At 35.4% G+C, this 23022-nt stretch overlaps 1 protein-coding gene across 1 annotated transcript in view; it reads right to left on the reverse strand.

Moving 5' to 3' along the window:
* The window catches only part of LOC129957530 (major facilitator superfamily domain-containing protein 6-like), a 78406-nt gene that overhangs the window by 20095 nt on the left and 35289 nt on the right, over window positions 1-23022 (reverse strand). Inside the window, exons 2-3 of the mRNA XM_056069879.1 lie at window positions 22260-22358; window positions 14919-16418 (exon numbers count right to left, since the gene is read on the reverse strand). Coding sequence (XP_055925854.1) covers window positions 14919-16418; window positions 22260-22326 — 1567 coding nt within the window. The 5' untranslated portion in view covers window positions 22327-22358. The remainder of the gene's footprint in view (window positions 1-14918; window positions 16419-22259; window positions 22359-23022) is intronic.

The following is a 23022-nucleotide window of genomic DNA, read 5'->3' on the forward strand; positions in this document are numbered from 1 at the left end:
ATAATATATGTTTATAGGTTTTTTTTTTCTCAATTCTTTTTAGTTTATGATTATTCTTTCCGCTGCAATTCAGTCAGCGCTAAAAAAACAAAAAAACAAAAAAAAAAAAAACAGCCATAGCATTCTGACACCCCGCCTCCCTCCTTCCCTCGCAACTCATGTTTTCATATTTGATTTTGAAGGTATCAAATTTAAATCGGTGTGTGTGTGGGGGGGGGCACTTGCTCGGACATTCTTTTCCCTAAAAAGAAAGAATCCGGCTCAAAGATGCAGGTCTCAACAACTATCTCCAATTCCTTTCCCTTCCCTTATTTTCTTTATAAAAGATTAAGGAAATGTTAAGAAAAAGATAATCGAGTGTTATGTTTGAAATTTAAATATTATAATAAGATAATTTTTAATACGTTTATCATGGTTGCTAAAATCGAACAGTTGTGACAGACATGCCTTCCCTAGTTCTTAATCATTCAAATTTTTCATTTAAAACTTCCAATATTGGAGTTAATATATATACTGAAAATATAGACAAATATACTGTTTCATTTTAACATTGGTGTTCAACAGGTAGTGGGGAAAAGAGTGTGATGCTATTGCATAATATAAGATAAAATCTAACCTCTCGCTGCGTAATTCTTTTACCAAAATAGTTCCAAAAAATGTGGAATGTTTTCTGACAGACGTCATTGAGCTTTGGAAACAGCCCGCAAAATGCTGCAAAACGTGCTTATATAATTCGCAGAACCATGGACAACAGGGTGAACCGAAAATGGCCTTAAAGAAATTCTTTTTTCCGATTTTTGTTTGGTAATAGGGCGGAAAAATTGCCTTTTAGGTTCAAAAACAACATTTAAAAATTTGGTGGTAATATTTCATTATCTTCAGGTGCCGCAAAAAGCTTGAAATTTGTAAAAAAAAAAAAATTGAAAAACTGGAAATTTTTAAAAAAAGCCTTTAAAAAGTTTTCTTAGATTTTACTTTGGTAATAGTGCGGAAAAGTTGCCTTTTAGGTTCAAAAACAATATTTAAAAATTTGGTTGCAATATTACATTATCTTGAGTTGCCGCAAAAAGCTTAAAGTTTGCAAAAAAAAATTGAAAAATTATAAACTTTGATAAAATATTTTTATGAATTTTTCGTTCATATAATGTTACAAAAGATGATTTTAAATACATATATAAGCATTGCAATTGGAAAAAATTATTAATTACAAAGTGTAATAATAATTTAAAAAAAATTTATGTCCTTAATGATTACAAATGTTACAGCTGCAAAATATTTGTTTCTATTTCATTGCCACATTAAACTGTTTTTTTAAATTAAATTTTGGCATATTCACACGAGAGTCAATTTTTGCTTTTATGTATCCTTCTCTTGCTATTGAATCACAGACATTTTGAGCCGATTCGGCCACCAGTCTAACAACTCTTTCCATTGCTTGCGTGTGACAAGGAAGGCGGGGAAAATCGATAACGAGTCCCCTATACTATTTGGTTCACCTTCAGATGCCTTCTGTATAAAATTTTAACTTAATATTAAACCGCACAGGCACTTGGTAGTTTTATCGCTTCTTGTCTATTTGATGGATCTGGTTGGCTTGCGTCTTTTTGTAAAGAATACCGTTGCTCTTCAGCGTTGTCATTGTCGCCAGTAATTGTTTCTGATGCACTAGTATTTTTTGTCCGTTCTTAATTAAACTTATCTATTCTCTGTAGTTCATTGTTCTTTCTTGCTTCTTCCTTTCTCAAAGCGCTTGTGGTGGCAATAGCAATATTACCTATAACCATTTTCCTGTTAGAGCATTGATCGTTTAGAATATTTTATTCCATAACTGGAACTTTTTTCTTTTATACAAGTCATCAATATGAAATAAACGTCTAGCGTCTTCTCTAAATTCTGTGAGGTTGGAATTAAACTAATCTGAACATTTTCTGCTTTTAGATTTTAATAAATTCCTTTATTTAGCATGATAAGCTTTTATCATTTGTGAAATTCTTTTGCTAGAAGCAACAGGAATAGAAGCTATTGACCATATTTGTTCAATAATGGGAACTGAAGTGTCACATATTTCGCTTACAGAAGGATCCTTCTTCGAAGCAATTTTGAGTTTATGTCTAATTTAACAGTAGCACTATATTCGTCAGTAGTGCAACGATTCTCAACCTGTGGGGCGCGCCCCCTTAGGGGGGCGCGAGCACATTAGAGGGGAGGGGCGCGAGAATATCCCAGAAAAAATATTATTTTAAAAAATTTATTAACTGACTGAAAGGAAAGCTCACATACACATAGAAATCAAAACACATTTCGACATATTTAATAACTTATTAAAGTAAAACAAATTACTAAATCAAAACTTACTTAATCAAAACATACTAAATTAAATCAAATTTAATAATTTTTAGTGACTTCCTGGGGCCTGTCTTGCAGAGCAAAGTTTTTCGAAGGATGGCTAAATATTAGAAATAGCCACTCTCAGTTCTGCCGAGATTTATATTTTATCTTCCAAGAAGCCACAGCAGAAAATCCAGTTTCACAAAGGTAGGATGTTGAAGATGGTAATAGGATGCGAAATGCCCTGGTTTTTAGTGCAAAAAAATCAAAGTGCAAAATTTAGTGCAAAATTCAAGTAGTGATTTATTACTAAATTGTCTTTTAGTTTCGCTACTTGTTGTGAAGTCTATGAATTTTTCTTCCTCATCAATTGAGAGTCCTTCAGGAGTCTTATGAAATGGATCCCTAACTCACTCATAACTTGCTATCAGTTTGTCGTCAGCAAGAAAATACTTTTTAAAATTCTTTACCAGCATGGCTAAATGATTTTCAGTGGTTACACAGAACACTTTTACATGTTCTTCTTCATCTTTGTAAATTTTAGTACAATCATCCACATTTGCAAACATTGTTAGATTACTTTGCTTTAAATTTCTGCTCCACAATTCCAATTTTTTACAAAAAGCAATAACTTTATCAGTCGTATCCAACATATGTGTATTTGCTCCTTGAAGTTGAAGATTCAGGTTATTTAATTTCTCGAATATGTCGACCAAGTAGCTCAATTTCATCACAAATAAATCATCGCGAAAATTCTCGGCTTCCGGTCTATTTTCTTCCTCTAGGAAAATGGCGATTTCTTCTCTTAATTCATAAACACGTTGCAAAAACTTCCCACGTGATAAACATCTTGCCTCGCAATAAAATAGTAAAGCTGAATGTACTGAACCCATGTCTTTACAAAATGCGGAAAAGGTTCTCGATTTCAGGGGGTCTCATTTTTATATAATTTACTACGGTTACAACCGTAGTTAACACAATATTCAGACCAGGACTCAATTTTTTCGAAGCCAAAGCTTCTCTGTGGATCATGCAATGTGTCCAAATGCACTGAGGCGATTTTTGTGTTACAAGTGCATGTATACCTTGGAATCTTCCGGACATTGAACGAGTACCATCGGTGCATATTCCGACGCAATTTTTCCATTCTATGTTTGCCTCGTCCATAAAATCTTTTAAAATAGCAAATAAGGCGAGGGCCGTTGTTTTGAGTTCTATTGGTTTGCAGAAAAGTAGTTCTTCTACTACTGACATATTATCACAAAATCGAACATAGGCAATTAAATGAGCGTCTTTATTACTATCTGTTGCTTCATCAAGCTGTATTGAAAACAATTTGTCAAGCCACTTCGAGAAAAGCTGACACTGTACATCTTCAGCTATATCGCCGATTCGACGAGCAACAGTATCATTTGAAAGAGGTATGGACTGCAATTGTTTTGAAAAATTATCTCCATAATTTCTACAATCTCAATTGCTATTGGCAAAATAAGCTCTTTACCAATGGTGTGAGGGTTTTTTACATCTTGCTATTTTATATGAAACTTTTTAAGATGCAATTAAAGCTTTTTTATTCAGACAAAGTTTCTTTAAAAAAATGATTTTTGCTTTTTATATGATTTTAATTTTAATGCGAAGAATTCTCTGGGTTTGTTGACGTACTCACTATGAAGCGTTTCCAAATGTCGTTTAAGTTTATTAGGTTTCATACTGCCTGCGGCCAATATTTTTGAGCAAATGATACACAGGGGCTTTTCTTCTTCATTTACTTCAGAACTGGTAAAGCCAAAATTTAAGTATTCTTGAGAATATTTTCTTGGATTTATTTTCGGAATCAAGTGTGTCAACGCTCGTCTGTGTACTTGGTGATGCTTGACTGTCGTCTAATGCTTGCTTACTTCCACTTAAAAATTTATCCATGAGTCTGCATAAATCTGCTGCCGTAAATATTTAATATGGTGAATTGCAATTAACACGAAAACATACATAACATACGCATTCATGATATATTCGATTGCGATAGAAGGATCGGCTCGAATGAGTCTGGCTGGAATTGAGGTTGAGGTTGAGGTTTATATTTTTATGGCACAAGAGCCAGAATTGGCTATGCTGCGCCAAGACACATGGTATGAATATATTACCATACGATTAAAAATCTTGTTTCCTCCAGGCTAAAAATTGATAAAAACATTTTGTTAAAAGTATTTATAAAAAGGTACGAAACTTTAAATAAGAAAAGTCTATGATTAAAACAAATGTTTTTTTTAAATAAACAATGATATTTATATAAAATGAATAAAGTTAGTAGCTCTTAAAAAGTCAAAAATATTACGGTGAGGCTGTTCTCCAACCAGTTCACGCAAATCCAATGATGATGAATTAAAGAAATGCGCACGATAAAAATTAAATTTGGGACATTCAATTAAAATATGTAAAACTGTAAGATTAACGTTACAATCCGAACACATTGGTATCCTCTCGCCAAACAAAAGATGTTTGTGAGTTAGACGGGTGTGACCAATTCGTAATCTAGTTAATTTTACATCAGCCCATCGAACCGAAGCAGCAGGCCACACTCCAATTGTCGGCTTGATAAAGTGCAGTTTGTTTTCAGTTTCATGATTCCAAGATTCTTGCCAAATTGAAAGAATATAACCACTATACATATTAATAAGGTCAATATGTGGGCAAGAGCGCTGAAGAATATGCTTAGCCTCCTTGGCTGCAATGTCAGCCGCTTCATTGCCGGTTATGCCAACATGACTAGGAATCCATCTGAACTGGATGTCATACCCCTTAGTCTGAAGATCTCTCAAACAGCAAAGAATATCAATTGCAATAGGATGCCTGCAATTTGAAAAGTTACACAGTGTCTCTAAAGCACTCATACTATCTGAATAAATGCAGTAATAAGTCTCTTTAGAAAGAGAAATTCTTTCGAGAGCTAACAAAATTGCAGATAGTTCAGCAGTCAAAACAGAACACGAATCATGCAGACGGTAACTATATGTAACCTCTGGAAAGACAATACCACACCCGACAGATTGAGAGGATTTTGATCCATCAGTGTATATCGGTATGTAAGTTGAAAGTTGATGAAGATGAAAATTAAATAACTGCTGGAAAACTACAGAAGATGTAGTAGCTTTATTAAAATTCAAAAAAGGGTTAAAATATGAAAAAATTGGATAATCCCAAGGGGGGGAAGATAAAAAGTTAACTGGATGAACCTCGACATTTCCAAGGCCCAAATCCTGAATATCAACCCTTATTCTTTCATGAAAAGGCAGAATATTATAAGGACGGGCAATGTAAAGTCTATGAAGACTAATAGGCACCGTCAAATTCTGGATTGGGTGTTTGGGAAGAGAAAGCATGCGGAAGTAGTATCGAACTGCTAGCTTTCTTCGCCTTAAATGCAAAGGTAACTGATGGGAAATCACGTACAAACTCTGAACTGGTGAAGTCCTGAAGGCTCCAGTGCAGATCCGTAATGCAGAGTGGTGCAATGGATCGAGTCTTCGCAAAATGTTGGATCGAGCAGAACCGTATACTTCGCAGCCATAATCAATGCGTGAGAGTATCAATGCTTGATAAATGCGAAGTAACGAAAGTCGATCCGCTCCCCAAGCTGTATTCGATAGAACTTTTAGAATATTGAGTTTTTTCTCACATACCTTCCTTAAATGAAGTATATGTGGAAGGAAGGTGAGTTTTCTGTCAAAAATAATTCCTAAAAAGCGCATCTCTGCAACAACCGGAATGGCAGTATTACGGATATAGACGACAGGATCTGGGTGAAGACTTCGCTTTCTACAGAAATGAACGCAACAACTTTTCTCAGGAGAAAGTGTGTGTCCATTTTCATCGCACCGAGATAAAAGTTTGTTAATAGCGATTTGCAGTTGTTTCTCAATGAAAGGCATATGCGATCCTTGACAGGATATCTGAAGATCATCCACGTACAAGGTTCCAGTAACAGTTGCTGGTAAAACTTTAAGAATTTGGCTAAAATGTAAAATAAACAAAGTAACACTTAAGACGCTTCCCTGAGGAACGCCTTCCTGTTGAACAAAAGTATTTGAAAGATAACTGCCAACTCGAACACGGAAAATACGACAAGATAGGAAGTTTTTTATAAAAACAGGTAAGTTTCCTCTAAGACCAAAATCAAATAATGTGCGAAGAATTCCATAACGCCATGTGCGATCGTATGCTTTATTAATGTCGAAAAACACCCCAACAAGATGATTTCGCCGGACAAAGGCATTACGAATGTGAGTTTCCAAATGAATAATGTTATCAATGGTGCACCTTCCCTTTCGGAAACCACTCTGAAAGAGGGGAATACAGTCATTTTTTTCCAATTCATATACAAGTCTCGCGTTAATCATACGTTCGAAAATTTTACACAGGCAGCTTGTTAAGGCGATTGGTCTGTAGTTCAATGGATTACATGGTTCCTTTCCAGGTTTTAGGAGTGGTATTACAACTGCTTCATGCCACTGGGAAGGGAATATTTGATCATTCCAGATTCTGTTAAATAGGCAAAGAATATTAGCCAAGGAATCTTCATCCAGATGGCGGAGCATGTTGTATGTAATTCCATCCGGACCAGGGCTAGAATCATGAACTTGAAACAGTGCTCTCTTTAATTCATTGATTTGAAATGCGCAATTATACGGATGAAGATGGTCGGTTTCGAAATGGAGATGTATCTTCTCAGCATGCCTCTTAGTGGCGAGGAATGTTGAATTATATGAGGCTGTGCTTGAAACTTTCTCAAATGTTTGACCGATAATGTTAACGACTTCTATAGGAGAAGAATATGAAACGTTTCCTGTGTTTAAAACTGGAAACGAGAACTCCTGGTAAATCCCATTTACTGCCTTAACTTTTCTCCAAAGTTGCGCACTGGTTGTATTTGAAGTGATAGAGGAGACAAATTGGAGCCATGATTCCCTTTGGCTACGACGTCGAATGCGCCGTGCATTTGCTCGGGCTTTTTTAAAGGCAATGAGATTCTCCGTAGTTGGATACCTACGGAAAATTCCCCATGATTTCTTTTGTGTCTTGTAAGCGTTGCGGCATGCATCGTTCCACCACGGCCGACGAAATGCTCGTGGGTGGGGTGAGCTCTTAGGGATTGCAATGTCAGCAGCATTTCTAATTGTGTTAATAACATTTTGAGTAGCATCAGTTATATTTTCAACAGCAACCATTGCTTCTGTAATAACTGCAAGTTCAGTGAATGTTCCCCAATCTGCCCGCTGGAATAGATATCGTTGTGGACGCTGTGTTCCACAAGTACTATCAGCATGGGAGACGATGAGAGGGAAGTGATCACTATTAAACAGACTATCTCCAACTCTTAAATTCAGCAATGGAAAAAGTGAGGGAGAACAAATAGCAAGGTCAATACTGTGGAAAGTATGCGTCGGCTCATGGAAATGCGTTTGCTCATCATTATTAAGGAGACAGAGACAATTTCCCGAGATAAATTCTTCAATCTGTCTCCCCCGAGAATTTGAGCTATCTGAACCCCATAAAGGACTATGGCCGTTAAAGTCACCAATCAAGAGAAAAGGTCTAGGAAGCTGATCAACTAAAGTATTGAGGTCGTTTTGACAAATAGTTTCATTTGGCGGTAGATAAATAGAATAGACTGTAACGAGAGTTCTAACGTGAACCTGGATAGCTACAGCCTGTAGAGAAGTATGAAGAGTTAGTGGGGTACTGGGGAACTGGTTGGAGGTCAGAATGCAAACTCCACCGGAACTAATTCTCCCAGTATCAACATCTTTCCGCACAGAATTATAACCACGAATTTTAAAAGGAATATCTGACCTCAGGTGGGTTTCCTGAAGTGCAAAGCAAACAGGTTGAAATGTATTTAATAAAACCTTAATGTCAGAAATCTTGTAACGAATGCCGCGACAATTCCAGGAAAGGAAAGAACACATTAAGAATTATTTGGGGAATTTTTATTATCATTCGTAGGTGGAGTTGCAGAAGCATCACAACTCATCTGAAAATCATCTTCCTCCTCGGAGGGATGGAGTCGCAATAATTCCGGACTCTTCGGCTGACCACCGAATAAGGAAGTTAGGTCTTTACGAACAAGGCCAGATTTTGCCATATCTAAGGCAAGAGATTTTTTGGTAGAAAGAGCTAAGGTAATGTCTTTAGAAGAACGACTTGTTTTTGAAAGTTTCAGTGCCAGTGATTTCTGTGATTTTGAAATTTTTTTCCTCTTTGGTTTTAACTTGTGTGGTGAACCAGCATCTGAAGCATCTAATTCAGTTGTTAGCTGATTATTAGAAAGGGAAATACCTACACACGATTTATCCTGTGCATTTCCAGGAGTGAAAGGAGTTATTACCTTTGCCGCTTTTGCATAACTAATGCCAGCCGGTGGTAGACGGGCTTTCACAATCCTTTTTGCTTCCGGATAAGATATTTGATTCTTAACCTTGACAGAGAGTACTTCCTTTTCTAATTGCCAGATAGGGCAAGTGCGGGAAAAGGAGCTATGCTCTCCTTTACAGTTAACGCATTTTTCATTTGCAGTGCAATCAACGCTCTCATGCCCGGCCTCAGCACAACGGGCACAGGTAAGAGTACCTCGGCAAGTAGCTTTGGAGTGACCTATGCGCTGGCACTGAAAGCAACGAAGTGGGTTTGGTATGTATGGTCTGACAGCTAATCGCATGTATCCCGCCTTAATAAATTCGGGTGTCTTTGGAAAGTGGAATGTCAGAATAAGGTGTTTGGTCTTCATAATATTACCATTCCTTTTAATTGTTATTCGCCGGACTTCCGTAACGCCTTGGTTTCGTAATTCTTTTAAAATTTCGTCAGTCTCCTCATTATACAGCTCTCCACAAGTAATAACTCCTTTAGAAGAGTTCAGAGATCTGTGTGCACTAACAGTGACAGGTATCGTTGACAGAGATTTAATTTTCAAAATTTTTTGAGCTTGTTTCTTATTGGCTACTTCAACAAGTAAATCGCCAGAGCGAATTTTCCTTATTGCTTTAGCTTCACCGATATGCCCAGATATAGCCTTTTCAACTAGAAATGGTGACACACCGTGAAATGTTTCATTTTCAGATGATATACGACTAATTATGAAAAACGATGGTGATGGAATTTGATTTTGAGGCCCCATACGATATTGCGAATGATTCGGACCCGACGGCACCGCCCACCACGGAGCCCAACAAGGGAAGGCAGCCACCGGCTCTGGCCATTCCCAGCCTCGGCGCTTACCTTGATGCTAGCCGGAACCTATACGCTCGGAGTTACCCCCGGGGACAGTGACCACCCTTAACGCCAAGCCCAAGGAGTAACCCCTTCGCTTGATCCCTAGCAGACTAGCCACTAAGGTGACTAGCTACCAGCCGATTGATGCACAGGGGGCCACAGTGCACCACCCGTCTTTCAAATGGGTCGCCACTCACGGCAAACACGTGGGGTTTTGGCTGTCCATGAGAAGCAAGAAGCAAACAGAGCGGTGACAGCTTCTCATGGAGAGCTCCCTCGCTTGCCGTCGAGGGAAAGAAAAAAAAGGCGACAGCAGAAGGCGCAGAGGAGAGTAAACCTAAAGGGAGTAATAGATCCCTGGGTACCTCGGGATTGGGACACCCGTACTCACCTATAGAAGGTGAGCCCCTGAGGGGGTGGCTGGAATTGAAACTTGCGTTATCGAACATTTTCCTTCTTGCTATGAGAAAACATCTGCGCATGCTCGAAAATATTACTTATATTTTTATTAAGTAATATTTTTTTAATATTACTTATTTTTTACTTATATTTTTACTCTTCCACAAATATTACTTATTTTTTACTTATATTTTTACTCTTCCACAAATATTACTTATATTTTTTTCTTTTGTTTAGTCATGCTTCTGTTTTATTTCTTTTATTATTCGAAAAAATGTATTCCCAGTTTCTAAAGTTAGCTCACCCCGTCTAGGTAAACTTTCAATAACGATTTTTTCTACTTTCATATTCTTTTAACGTTATCTCCCTGTTTGGTTTTCATTTCAAATATAATATTTAAATTTTCCCGGTTTTCATTCGCTTTATCTGTTCACTGTCCGCTTTGCAAAATGCCAGATGTGGTTTCTCGCCAATGTTGGCTCGCTTTTACTCTTTTTTTGGCAGTTAGTTAAAAATAATTTAAAAACAGAATACGAAATACTCAATATACATTATTGTTGTATACATTTTATTGTAAGCGGGGGGGGGGCGAGATGAAAATTATGATTGAAAACTGGGCCGTAAATACTGAAACGTTGAGAAACGCTGCAGTAGTGTATTCAGCTTCAAGCAAATCACTAAGTTTACCAAAAATAGAACACTCCAATATTTGTCTTGTCTTCATTAATTTAGATTGAGCCATTTTTACTCACAGCAAAGCACACAAGCATAAACTAACAAATCAGTTACGTTAATGATTATGATGATGTCGTGTCCGCATTACTATGGAAAAGGGGTGCAGTAGCTTCTGAGGATAAAGACCCCTGAGTACCCCAAAGGCAGAAGTCTGATTTCTAGCTCACATGAAGATGAAACGCACACATTCACTTGCACAACCCCTTTTTACAAGGGAGCACATTCACACACCTCACAGATAGAACACAGATGAAGAACAGCCATGCCCGAATCGGGATTTGAATCCGGGTCACGGAGAAGACGCTCTACCCCTATGCCAGGACGCCGGTTGTTCGTTAATCAGCAACATAATAGACGGAGGGGGGAGGACAATTCAACTGAACTCACTAAAAGCTACTGATTTGAAACCAGCTCTGTCCTTGTCACCGGAGGCAGACAGATCTCGTCCTTACCTCAACGGCAGCCGCTCCGGCGACGACTCAGTGCCATGCCAGTGCAATAGTAAAGCTGTTTTTATACTTTTATTCATATGGCAATGCCTAATGAATGGCAATGCCTTTTTATTTCATAATCGGGGCACTCAAAAATCCTTAAAACGTTACAAAAAGTGTGTTTTTTATGAAACTTTAACGTCCTTGCGGCACCTCAAGATGTACTCTAATATTTTTTATAATTTTTATTTATCTTGTCCGCACTAAAAGCCTACGTTTCCGTGCTATTACAAATTAAAAATCAATAATTGATTATTTCGTAAAAAAAACTTTAAAATGCATTAAAAATTTCAATTTTATGAAACGTTAACGTCCTCGCGGCACCTCAAGACCTACTCCAATATTTTCCAACTTCACAATTTATTTTATCTACACTAAAAGGCAACTTTTCCTCTCTATTACAAATTAAAAATCAAAAATTGATTTTTTCGTTCCAATCTAATGGACAACTAACACTGTCTATGTCCTGATCTGAATGAAACCAGAAAAGCCGAAATGAAACTATGAAAGGGAAAAGAGCGGTTTGCACAGCTAAAAAGACGGAAAAAATGCCTTCCCGCAGAAATCGCGGGTTGTGCATATTTTGCTACCTCTACGTTGCCCGTGGAAATAGCGGGATGCGCAGCGATGAGGATAAATACTGTTGTTGTTGTTGTTTCTTATGACACTTGCCATGGACAAGCCCGCTGTTAAGCGGAGGTCCAACAACCGGAGAATCATCAGACGGGCCACGCGTTCCCCTTTCGACCCCTCTTGCGGTTTTCTGGGGTGCTTTGATGTTTTTCCTGTTTACCGACAATTTGTCGATAAACTAGACAGGCATCAAAGCACACCAGGAAACCACAAGAGGGGTCGAAAGGGGGGGGGACGCGTGGTCCGCCTGTTGTCTGGACCGGTCGTGGGACCGCCGCTTTACGAAGACAACGATTTTAAGCCGGTGGGGGAGCGTCTCTTGTTTTTAGCAGAGCCAATTAGGGCCAAGAGAACGACTTTGCTACTCACGCATCACTCATTCGCTTGCACAACCTTTTTTTACAGGAGGGCACATTCACACATCTCACAGATAGAACAGAGGAAGAAAAACCATGCCCGTACCGGGACTCGAACCCAGGAATACCATATCACGGGGAAGACGCGCTACCCCTGTGTCAGGATGCCGGCTCATATTTCTAATTTTCAGTAACAGATTCTTGTACTTATCTTTTATAAATTCTGATAATTAATCTAAAATAATTATTAACATTAAAACGAACTAGGTATCCAAAAACAAAGGTATTCTTTTAGTGAATTTCCAGATTTAAAAATTTTTGTGTTATATTATTTTCTTAATTTTTTAAAATAAAAAGTACCAATTTTTTTTCTCAAGTTTTAATAGAATGGCTTCAATGCGCAATTTCAAACTCCATATCATAGTTCTAGGTTTAACAGAGCACTCATGTTAATTAACATTTTTCTTTTTTAATAGACTATTTATTACTTTCAATTATGAGTGGTTTTCGCCTGATTGGCTTTCTTGTTGGTCACGGTACACCCCCTCCCCGAAGGAAGTACGTCCCGTCATCGATGTTAGGAGTCAGATCCCTCACCTATTAGTGTCCCTCCAGGTTAGCGAGATCCAACCACCATGCCGGAAGCATCTCATCCTGATTTCGAGGTGCCCCCTCTAGGGGTTTATGTAACCAGGTAAAGATTCTAAGGTCATCATGTATATGAAAAGGAAGGAAGAAAAGATTGAATACGTCTTCCTTTGTCGATGACCATTATTTCTTTCGCAAAAGGCTTGCTAAAGCAAAAGAACGTCATTATGGTATGCACCATAATGGGATCCTTTTATGGTGCTGTAACATTCCCCGTTTCCCAGTACTGATAAGACATTTACAGCCAGCTGTGTCGTCGCTGTTAATTACTAAACGCCTCGAGAAAGCCAGATGGTGGATCTTTTCACCTGGGTGGTCTCGCATCTGTTCATTAGCGACTACAATGAAAGACCACATGTGGAATTCTCGTCCAAGAAGTATTGATAGTACCTTCAAAGAGAAAGGGGTGTCCACACATCTGAATGCTAGATGTTTCTCTTTGTGAAAGGACCTTCCCACGACCCACTGGAGCCGCTGAGAGAGTATATGGCTGAACCCCTATTGGCCGAAAGAGAGCTCAAATAACCAATGTAAATTAAGAGGCGGAGATTGTAGTCTAAATAAAGCGCGGAGATTTTTTTTAGGAGGAGAGAAGAAACGAATTACAGGCAGACGGTTGGACTACGCCCACGAGTTCGGAGTCTGAGATCTACCCCTAGAGTGGTCGTGTTGATGTGATGGAGAACTGAGTTTCAATATAAACCTCCGACTTCGACTGTTGTATCTCCTACTACAGGTGTAAATAACTCTTTATTTAACCAAGATTAGAACAAGTTGTTCTTTTGTATATATAGGGATGTAAAATAAAGAATTGTCTGGAAATTCTGCTTCGTTATTTGATCAGTCTAGATCAAGACATTACAGTACACAGAACCATCTCTCTTATCATCAACAATATCTTTGTCGCTCAAGGTCTTCAAATATTCCTGGTTTTATGCTAGCGTACATACCAGGTCGCAGTTCTTTTACTTCATGTGTAATTGTTCTTCAAAATTTCATAATAGATAAGTTGATTTTCACTTCCCTGGTGAAATAGCAATGATGTGAGTTTGGATTACTTACACTCTGGTATTGGAACGCATCTCTTGAGTAAAGGATTGAGATCTGGGAAGAATATTAAGACTTTATCCAATGTTTCCGGGTATCCATCATAATGACGCTCATTATATTGAATTCGAACCGAGGGACTTTGTTTACCTTTCCCAGTAATTTTATTCATGCAGTGGATTTCATCAATTTTTATAAATTGTTTTGTTTATCTTTTATCAATGATTTTTCTGTTGCTTTGTTAATATGAATCACTTTTTGTGAAATGTGAAGAAACACAGTAACACATTCCCCTGTACAATAAAATATATAGATAGAATTTTTTCTTTACTTTTCAATAGATTTTAATTTCAAAAATTTTAAGGCGATTAACTCCATTTCTAATAAATAAATCATGTAAGTATTTCATAAATAATCATTATTTTACAACGCAACATAGCATTTTTAATTTGATTGATATAAGCCTTAAAATTGTCTGCCTATCCAGAAAAAAGCAAAATATATTTTGAAATCACGCAAAGTGCTGCAATTTTAAAATTTTGAACCGACAATCATTTTATAGATTTCGACTTTAATATATTAAACTATTGGTAAGAATCAGTATTTATTGTGCAATAAACTTTACAATTTGTACTTCTCATTTTTGTTAAACAGCTATATCCCGAAATAAGCATATTGTAGTTAATTCCTAATGTCATCACTGTGGTTCACATGCATCTAGCTAAACGGTATAATTCTTTTAAAGCATAACTTAACTTTTCAAGTGATAATAACTTTAAATTTGAACATTTATAACAATCTAGACAATGAAGAAATTTATAATAATAATTATTTTTTACATAGAACATCCTCTTTATTTTCAGCTATTTGTGTCATATTAAAACAAAATCATTATTCGTATTAGAAAGAAACAGAAACTGTTTATAAAGAAGTAATTAATTTGTATTGAAAAATGAGAAAATATATCTACCTAATAAATTATAGTCACAAGAAATAAATAAAACAATCAACTTACCAACACCGTAATGAAACCCTCCAACACATCCCTGGATTGTCGCCAAAAGTCCAACGGGAGCCAATTCTGCGCCATACGTCGCAGCAGCAACCCACATCAGATGGTAGGTGAAGGCTTCCATGGCTTCGAACGGAATACACCACCAAGGATTGTAGATATACGAGTAACCGAAAAACCGAATGAAGTAGAACAGCAAGGCCAGAAGCAGAAGATTCACTTGTCCCACTTTTCGAACGAACCAATCGGATTCGTGTAAAAATGGCAATCCAACAATGGCCCCGGTTGTCAAGGTGAGACCAAGTAAAAAGTTGGGGCTTCCCAAATCCATTAGGTACCAAAACAAAAACGATTCGACGAAGCCCCACATGGCCCCTAGCCAGAAAACCACAATCATGAGGGCAATGACTGGTGGGACTTGTAGAAGTCTTTTGAAATTCTTGATGACATTTTCAGCAGGTGGTGGGACATCGACACTCAACATCCACACCGCTATTGCGGTGCAGACAGCAAGAACATTGTAAAAGTGGAAAGCGGGAGAATAGTCCATGTATCCTCTGTGTTCACTTAGTAAATCGACAAGGAATCCAGTAACTGGGGAAAACACAGCTTGTGCCAGAATAGCCCAGAACCTCTGTCTACCATACTGACCACCGTGAGCTTGAACCATAGCTAGGGCAGTGGCGTCCAGTAAAGTCAAACAAATGGAAGCAAAAATGTTAAACAAAATCCGCAGGAAGAAATACAGCCAAAACGTTAATACACGGTTTCCTACAGTCCGGACACAACGATTTATATGCGGAAACGTCCCATTATCATCGTCTGGTAACTGCTGAAAGTTGCATTTTATGGTACAGTTCCCCCCTGCTTTGTTAACAGCTATTGGACACATACTTTTGAGGAGATCCTCTTCGTAAGGAGTGTCGGTATCAAATAAAGGTATGACTCCTGCTACCAGGTATTGGCAAGTAGACCTTTCGGGGTAAGGTTCTCTCAATTTCATTTGAATGGTGAAGTTGTTTTCCATTAGAGGATACCTTAAATCATCATTAATGAAACAATAACCATGAGTGTGATTACACAATTCGTTTGCGTGTAGGTACTCAGAATCCAAAACTCCTGGGCAGTAAACGGAGCAACCTAGTAAGCGCATTGGGTTAGATCGATCGGTGTGAAATACGTCACATGGACCTCCCCAGCACTTTTCTACAGCGACATGAGGTAAAGCAACCGGTCCACAGTGTAGGTTGATGTCAGGGTGTTCCATTCGAGGATTCGGGGCAGGTGGTACGAACAGAATAGCTGTAGCAAATGCCACCGATGAGAGGACTGAGATCATGAGCACGTCCTTGTAGCGTCCTAGTTTGTCGGCTATCATACCTGCCAGTGGCGTGCATACCAACTGCGTAACTGGCAGGAAAGTGTAGATGATGGCTGTCTCTTCCACAGTAATGCCGAGCTCTTTCATGTGTATTGTCATGTAGGGAATGAGAGACGATGAAGCTGAAAATAAACATGAATCTTAGAAAAGGTAGGCGTGCATAAAATATTTTCAGATAATGTGTAAAAATTTTCAAATATTGTTTTAAATGCTTAATTCTCTATGCTTTGCTAACTGAACATGGTTGTTACCGAATATTAATTATTATTGTTTCTGAAACAGTTATTATTCCTTGATGGTGGCTTCCTTAAATGGCCTTAGATTGCAAAAAGTATGTACTTTCATGAAATGGGATAACGAATTATTATGTCAGGAAAAACGGTTTTAAAACATTCGAAAGCTGGTCATGAAAAATTCTCGAATTTGAAAATTATGGGAGAGTTTTTTTAACGAGGGGTGATTCAAAGAAAGTTTACAACGCAAAGGAAAAATACTTTATCAACAATAGACACAGGATACAAATGGTAATTAAGAGACATACGTGGCGATCATTTCCCTACATAATCACCAAACCTGTTGAGGCATTTATCACTCCGGTGGACCAATTTGTTTAACCCGTTTTGGTAATAATCAGGCCCCTAGCTACTGAGCCTGTTCTCGGCACCTTTTTGAACACCACCGTTTGATACGAATCTTGTTTCGGATAAGTGTTTCTTCAATTCCGGGAAAAGGAAATAGTCACTGGAAGCCAAATCGGGACTGTATGGGGCGGGGGGGAGGTGGCTCCAGACCTCCCACCTAAACGTTTCCAGCAATCTCTCAGCCCGCTTCAAAAGAATGACACCATTTCGCCACCTGCTGTATACTCATTGCTTCGTCCCCCGTACACTTCGGCGATTTGTCTGTGAATGTCCTATGGTGTCACATTCTTGGCCATAGAAATCGTATCACGGCTCGTAACTCTGTGCGAGACCACTCCTCTAGACGTCTTGCCATTACTGTCGCTGTTTCAGATCTCAGTACTAACACTATCTGCTCGAACGACCATTCCAAGACAACTAGCGCCATCTGTCTCCACTCTGAGTAACAATATTCCCATCAACAATTTCTACTTTCCAAATGCTGCTGCTTGTAAACTTTTTTTTTGGATCATCTTTCGTAGAATTAACTCTAATTCACTAATTACACTATTACACTAATTCCATCTCTCAACGAGATGTTGAAAATATTGGCAGATTTCATGAAAAGATTCAGCCTTTTATAAAATCATTTCAGGAATCAATTTACCATACACATATATTCAAGGTAGGGAATTACCAGAGAAAACGTTTGTCACGATTTGCAGTTGAGTCATTTATTTATTCGTCATTATTTTGAGAGCAATGAATCATACCGTAAGTAACCTGTATATCTCTGCGAATGTTAAATCTTATATCGGACTTAAAGCAATATTGGCACCATAAAATAATGCTTATTCGCTTGAAATTAACAAAAAGGTATAATGAATTTAAATAAAATGACCAGATTTTCTGAACGTCTAGTATAGCATAGGACAGGGATGGCGAACCAATGGCACGCGACACAATATTTTGGGCACACCACCGATCAAAACGGTTTGAATGTGACTTTATTTGATAAACTGAACTTTTCCCAATTCGATTGGTTCGGAATTGAATAATTTGAAATGTAACAGACTGATTTCCATTCTAGTTCAATATGGATTCAAAAATTTATTGAAACAGGGAAAACGTTGGAATTGATTGAAACAGAAAGATTAACAAGCAAAGTAAGTAAAAATGCCAAGAACGAAATTTTAGAAACATGGAATTCGATTCCAGACATATTTAACTGTTTGAAGAAGCTGAATCATGCTATTTTAACCATATTTTCATCTACCTATGCCTGCGAGTCATTATTTTTAGAGATGAATAACATTAAAGACTCGCTTAGAAACCATTTGGCAGATGACTCCAATCCAGCATGCATTCTGCTAAAAGTAACATCTTATAATCCCAATATAGGTTTTCATCTAATCTGCATCAATAGATGTCACATTAATGTTACTTTAATTTGAATTACGCGTATAACTAAAACATCTACTACTATCCAGTGCAAAATGTACTTTTTTTAGTAGTAAATAAAGAGTTTTGAGTTGTTAGTATTTAGTTTTATTATCTTTTCAATAATCACAGCTCAAAATTTTTTGATGGCACGTCTGTACCTCATTAAACATTTCTTTAGAAAAAATGGCACGTTGATTCATAAAGGTTCGTCACCCCTGACATAGGATGTAACCAGCATAGACTTAGAAAAAATCAAATATTGGAATCGTCCCAAATCATTCGTAATGGATAATTTCTTTATTGTTGATATTAAAAAAAGCACTAGTTGACACATGACAGCAAATAATACTGTTTAAAGATATTATTCCGTCATATATTATTACCAAAAAAAATCATATTAGATGTATAAGAAAGAAAAGGAGAATTTTTCAGGATTACTTTTTAATTAAATATCTGATATTTTTATAAAAGGAATTGTCAATTTCTAATAAAAAAAATCGAAATAAGCTTGAACATTTAAATCGAATTCAGAATATTTTATTTAAGCCGAGGTAAACAATAAAAACTCTATATAAAACATGGAAATTCTTTGAACGAGATCACTTTTTTGCTTTAATTTCGAAGACAAAAAAATATTAAAATTTTGATTTTATGGTTAAAAAGAACTCATTTTGAATATAAGCCAATTCTATTCTTTTGAGGAAAATAATTAGAATAGTCTAAATTCAAGAAATGTGAATGAAAATCTGTGAAATAATTTACCACATATAGAAGATATTAATGAAGTTCACTTTTGGTTAAAAACTGTAAACACATTAAATTCGAATAAGCAAATTCAATAAGAATGAACAAACTCAATAAGAATTTAGTATATTAAGTTGGATAAATTTTTAAACAAGATTTTAAAAAGTTTAAAATAGTTTTTTAAATTTTATTTTTAGATTTATAATTAGAAAATTATCATATCATATTTGAATTTTTTCCTGCTCGGAATTTCATCTAAATTTGACATATATATTCAGTTTTGGTCCAAAGTCTGTCATTGCTAAACAATAAATAACAAATATGGCGGAGAGTTTTTTTTTTTTTTTCATCTAGAATTAATTGAATGATATTTTGATACAATACGATGCTCTTATGCAAAAAAAAAGAAGCAAAAATATTTTTTTATCCATTGTAAAAAAAAAAGATAAAGATTTTTCTTTTGTTTATAAAATTTGAAAGACTGATATAAATGTTGTTTCTTGTTAAGACGTTGAACTATTGAGTTAACATGTTCAAAGACAAGCAGACATGAATCTACAAATAAAATTTCAGACAGTAAAATGTAAAGATCATCAACATCTCAGATTCTTTATTTTATATAGTACTTGCAAAACTTTCTGTCTGTAGACTTTGTATGCAAGGAAGTAAAAAAAGGAATAAAAACGAAAGTATATGCAATCTCTTCGATCTCAGCCATCAATTCACACACAGACTATGAACTGTGAAAAAAATTATGCAGGAAAAAAAACCTTTTAAGGCCAAATACTTCCAAATTGACAGTAAATTTATTTAATTTTTCTCTTTATGGCTTTTTAAATGAGCAGAATCGACCAGCGTCGAAAGTTTCGACCAGCATTTCTCATTAACCTAAGATTCACATCTCGATAAAGAAATCGAACTATCATCAATCCTTTCTTTCAAGCACTTCTGACGCTCGAATCAGAGAGTAAAGTCCTAGTTCAGATAAGATACCACAACAGTACATTAATTCTGACCGTCACAGTTATGGCTGACGATGTTTGTATATAAAGTGGTCATTTTTTGCAAGCAGCAGGGAACTTTGATACAGAATTAATGGGCTGTTATTTACAAATTGGACGATTCTTTTATCAATTAATGGAAGACAAGGAATAAAAAACTATAAACATGGAATGTGACCGTCAGAATTTATGGCCTTGATATTCACACCTTTTGAGACAAATGAAGGGCACTCGGTATTGATTTGTTTAAAATGTGGACAAGAGCTTTATGTAAGAATTTCTTAGAAGCCTTTACATTGCAAAACTTCGTTTTTACAAAACAAGAATTCTTAATTAAGCTACAAATTTACTGGAACACTTTTGCATATTTTTTTAATAATCGTTTGCATTCTAAAAAGAAAAATTATTCTGTTATAGTATTTTGATATAAAAAAAATGGAAGACGATTTGCATTTGTAACAAAAAAAATTAAATATTGTTGCAATATGAAATATATTCCTTACTTAAATAAAACTTTGAAAGGCCGTTGTATGTTCTTATTGTAAAAATATTTAATTCTTGTTCTTATTAATAAAATATTTAATTTACATAACTCATTTATTATTTATTACTTATTTATTTATTATTTATCTTTTATATTTGAACTCTAGAAACAAAAATTTTTTTTAGAAAGCAAACGATTATTAGATAAAGTGTAAATGTATTCTGGCAAAAAAATTATCGTTTGATTAAGAATTCTTTTTATTAAAGTGAATTCATTTTGCAATACTTTTCTGGAGTTTATAAAATAGTTTTTATTTTATATAAATTATTTTTCGATCATGATCATTTGAGTGAATTTCAATTTTGAATTTTATCCTTAATTTTTTGTGATTGTTTTTACAGTAAATGGGATATTCAAAATAGTAGTAACATTTAAGTATATGTGATACAAATAATTTGTAAAAATTGATAACAAAAACTGGCTTACAATTTTTTTTAACAAAGCTCCACTAAGAGACAATTTTATAATCATGAAAAATTCTTATTTTTAAGAAATCAATCCATTTCCTTATTTTCACGAACACTATTTTGCTGTACGAAAACAGATCGTTGTTTCTGTTTTCCAAACAAAACAACCACTCAAAAATGCAACAAGACGGCAGAAAATTTGATATGTAATCGTTAAACCAAAACTGCAGATCACTATTAAATTTTGGATGAAATCTTGCAGAGTGGAAAGTGAAAAGAAGTGGCAAGATGAAATTTAATATATTGTTTTATTATCAGAATTGTAGCCAATAGAAAATTGAAAAGAAAATACGATGGTAAGTTGATTATTTTGACCATTATTATAATCTATTCTTTTCCTATGAAAGAATAATAACTCAAAAAAGCAAAAAGTTAAATAAAAAAAATTCTAGGATTTTGATCCAAAATCGTGGATCTGCTTCAATGAAAAGTTAAAAAAAGAGGAGGCTAAAACATTCAATTATCTACCTCCAATGAAAGATATAACCAGACAAAGTGTAAATTTTTGAGAAGAAAGGAACATTTAAAATAAAAAACATAGATGGTTTACATGTTATTGCATAATATCAAACATGATATTGCAACTTCAGTTTTTATTTATCTATAAACTACACGATATTAAACAGAATCCTGTTTCTTTAGCTTTCAACAACGAAAAAAATCATTCAGTTAAATATTTAATGAAACGGTTAGGTTAAGTATAACAATTTGAATTTTAGGGAGCCTATTGTTGGAAATCAAGCAAAAATATTATTTTTTTATAAATTGCTAGAATTTAGAAAAAATTTGCACAATTATAAAATTTTAATGATTAAAAAGACAATTTTTGAAATTTTGAAATAGTCATTTAAACCGTAATTATGGTTTCTGTATTATTAAATCGAAATTATGATTTCTTTCTATGTATTTCATAGTTTTGGTCATTTAAAATTTTAACTGAAATTTCCAAAAAATCACTGCAAGGTACACTTCTCCACCCACCAAAGTATAGAAATGGCAAATTTGGTAAATGTTGGTTAAACATTCTAGACTATAGAGCGCCAATACACACGTCACACACACACACTTTCATCTTTATTATCAGTATAGATAGATATATAACATATCCGCATCAGAAATTTTAACTTTGATTAAATATACTTACCGCCATACCAGCAAAAGAGCACAATTTTCAGTGGAAAAAGTGCCCTGTTAATCCGTGGGCACTTCATTTTCAGATGACTTTTTATAAAATAACAATAATCTGAAATAAAGAAAAGTTCATATAAACAACAATATAACCAAAAAAAAAAATGTTAAATATCTAAGTTAAGAGAAAAACATTTCATTACATTTTTCACCATCATGAAAATCACGCTTTAAAAGTTAAAGTTAATTTGAATTGTTGTCAGGTTAATATTAAATAAACTCAAAGTGTGCCGCTTTTTATGTGTCGCTTTTACAGTTTTGAAAAATGCAATAAAATTGTCACTGAAAATATAAAAATGCTGAAAACACATAGCAGCATCTTAATTACGTGATATTTTGGACCATCGAACATGTGTTATTATATCACGCATATGTATATTAAATCGGATAAGGAGAAACAAAAGGAGTTGAAACATTGGTGTTCCGCATTTAAATAAAAAAAAAATCAATAATCTGAGAGGAAACAAAGAAAGTTATAGGAATTTATAAAGGTATTATAAAATGCTGCCCTCTAAGATAGCATAATTAGGTCACATGTAAATTTTTAAAAAGGAGAAAATTATTGATTATTTATTTTAATTTAAGAAAAATTTCGCATTATCACTTTAACATGCGCTATATAGAAAAAAAAATATTTATATATAACGCTAACATACATAAGACAGAAATCGCTTTTATTACATAATGCTGAATGGCAACAGTCAAATAAAAAAAATCGT

The sequence above is a fragment of the Argiope bruennichi genome, chromosome 11 (genome assembly GCF_947563725.1).
Source record: "Argiope bruennichi chromosome 11, qqArgBrue1.1, whole genome shotgun sequence".
Taxonomy (NCBI): Eukaryota; Metazoa; Arthropoda; class Arachnida; order Araneae; family Araneidae; genus Argiope; species Argiope bruennichi.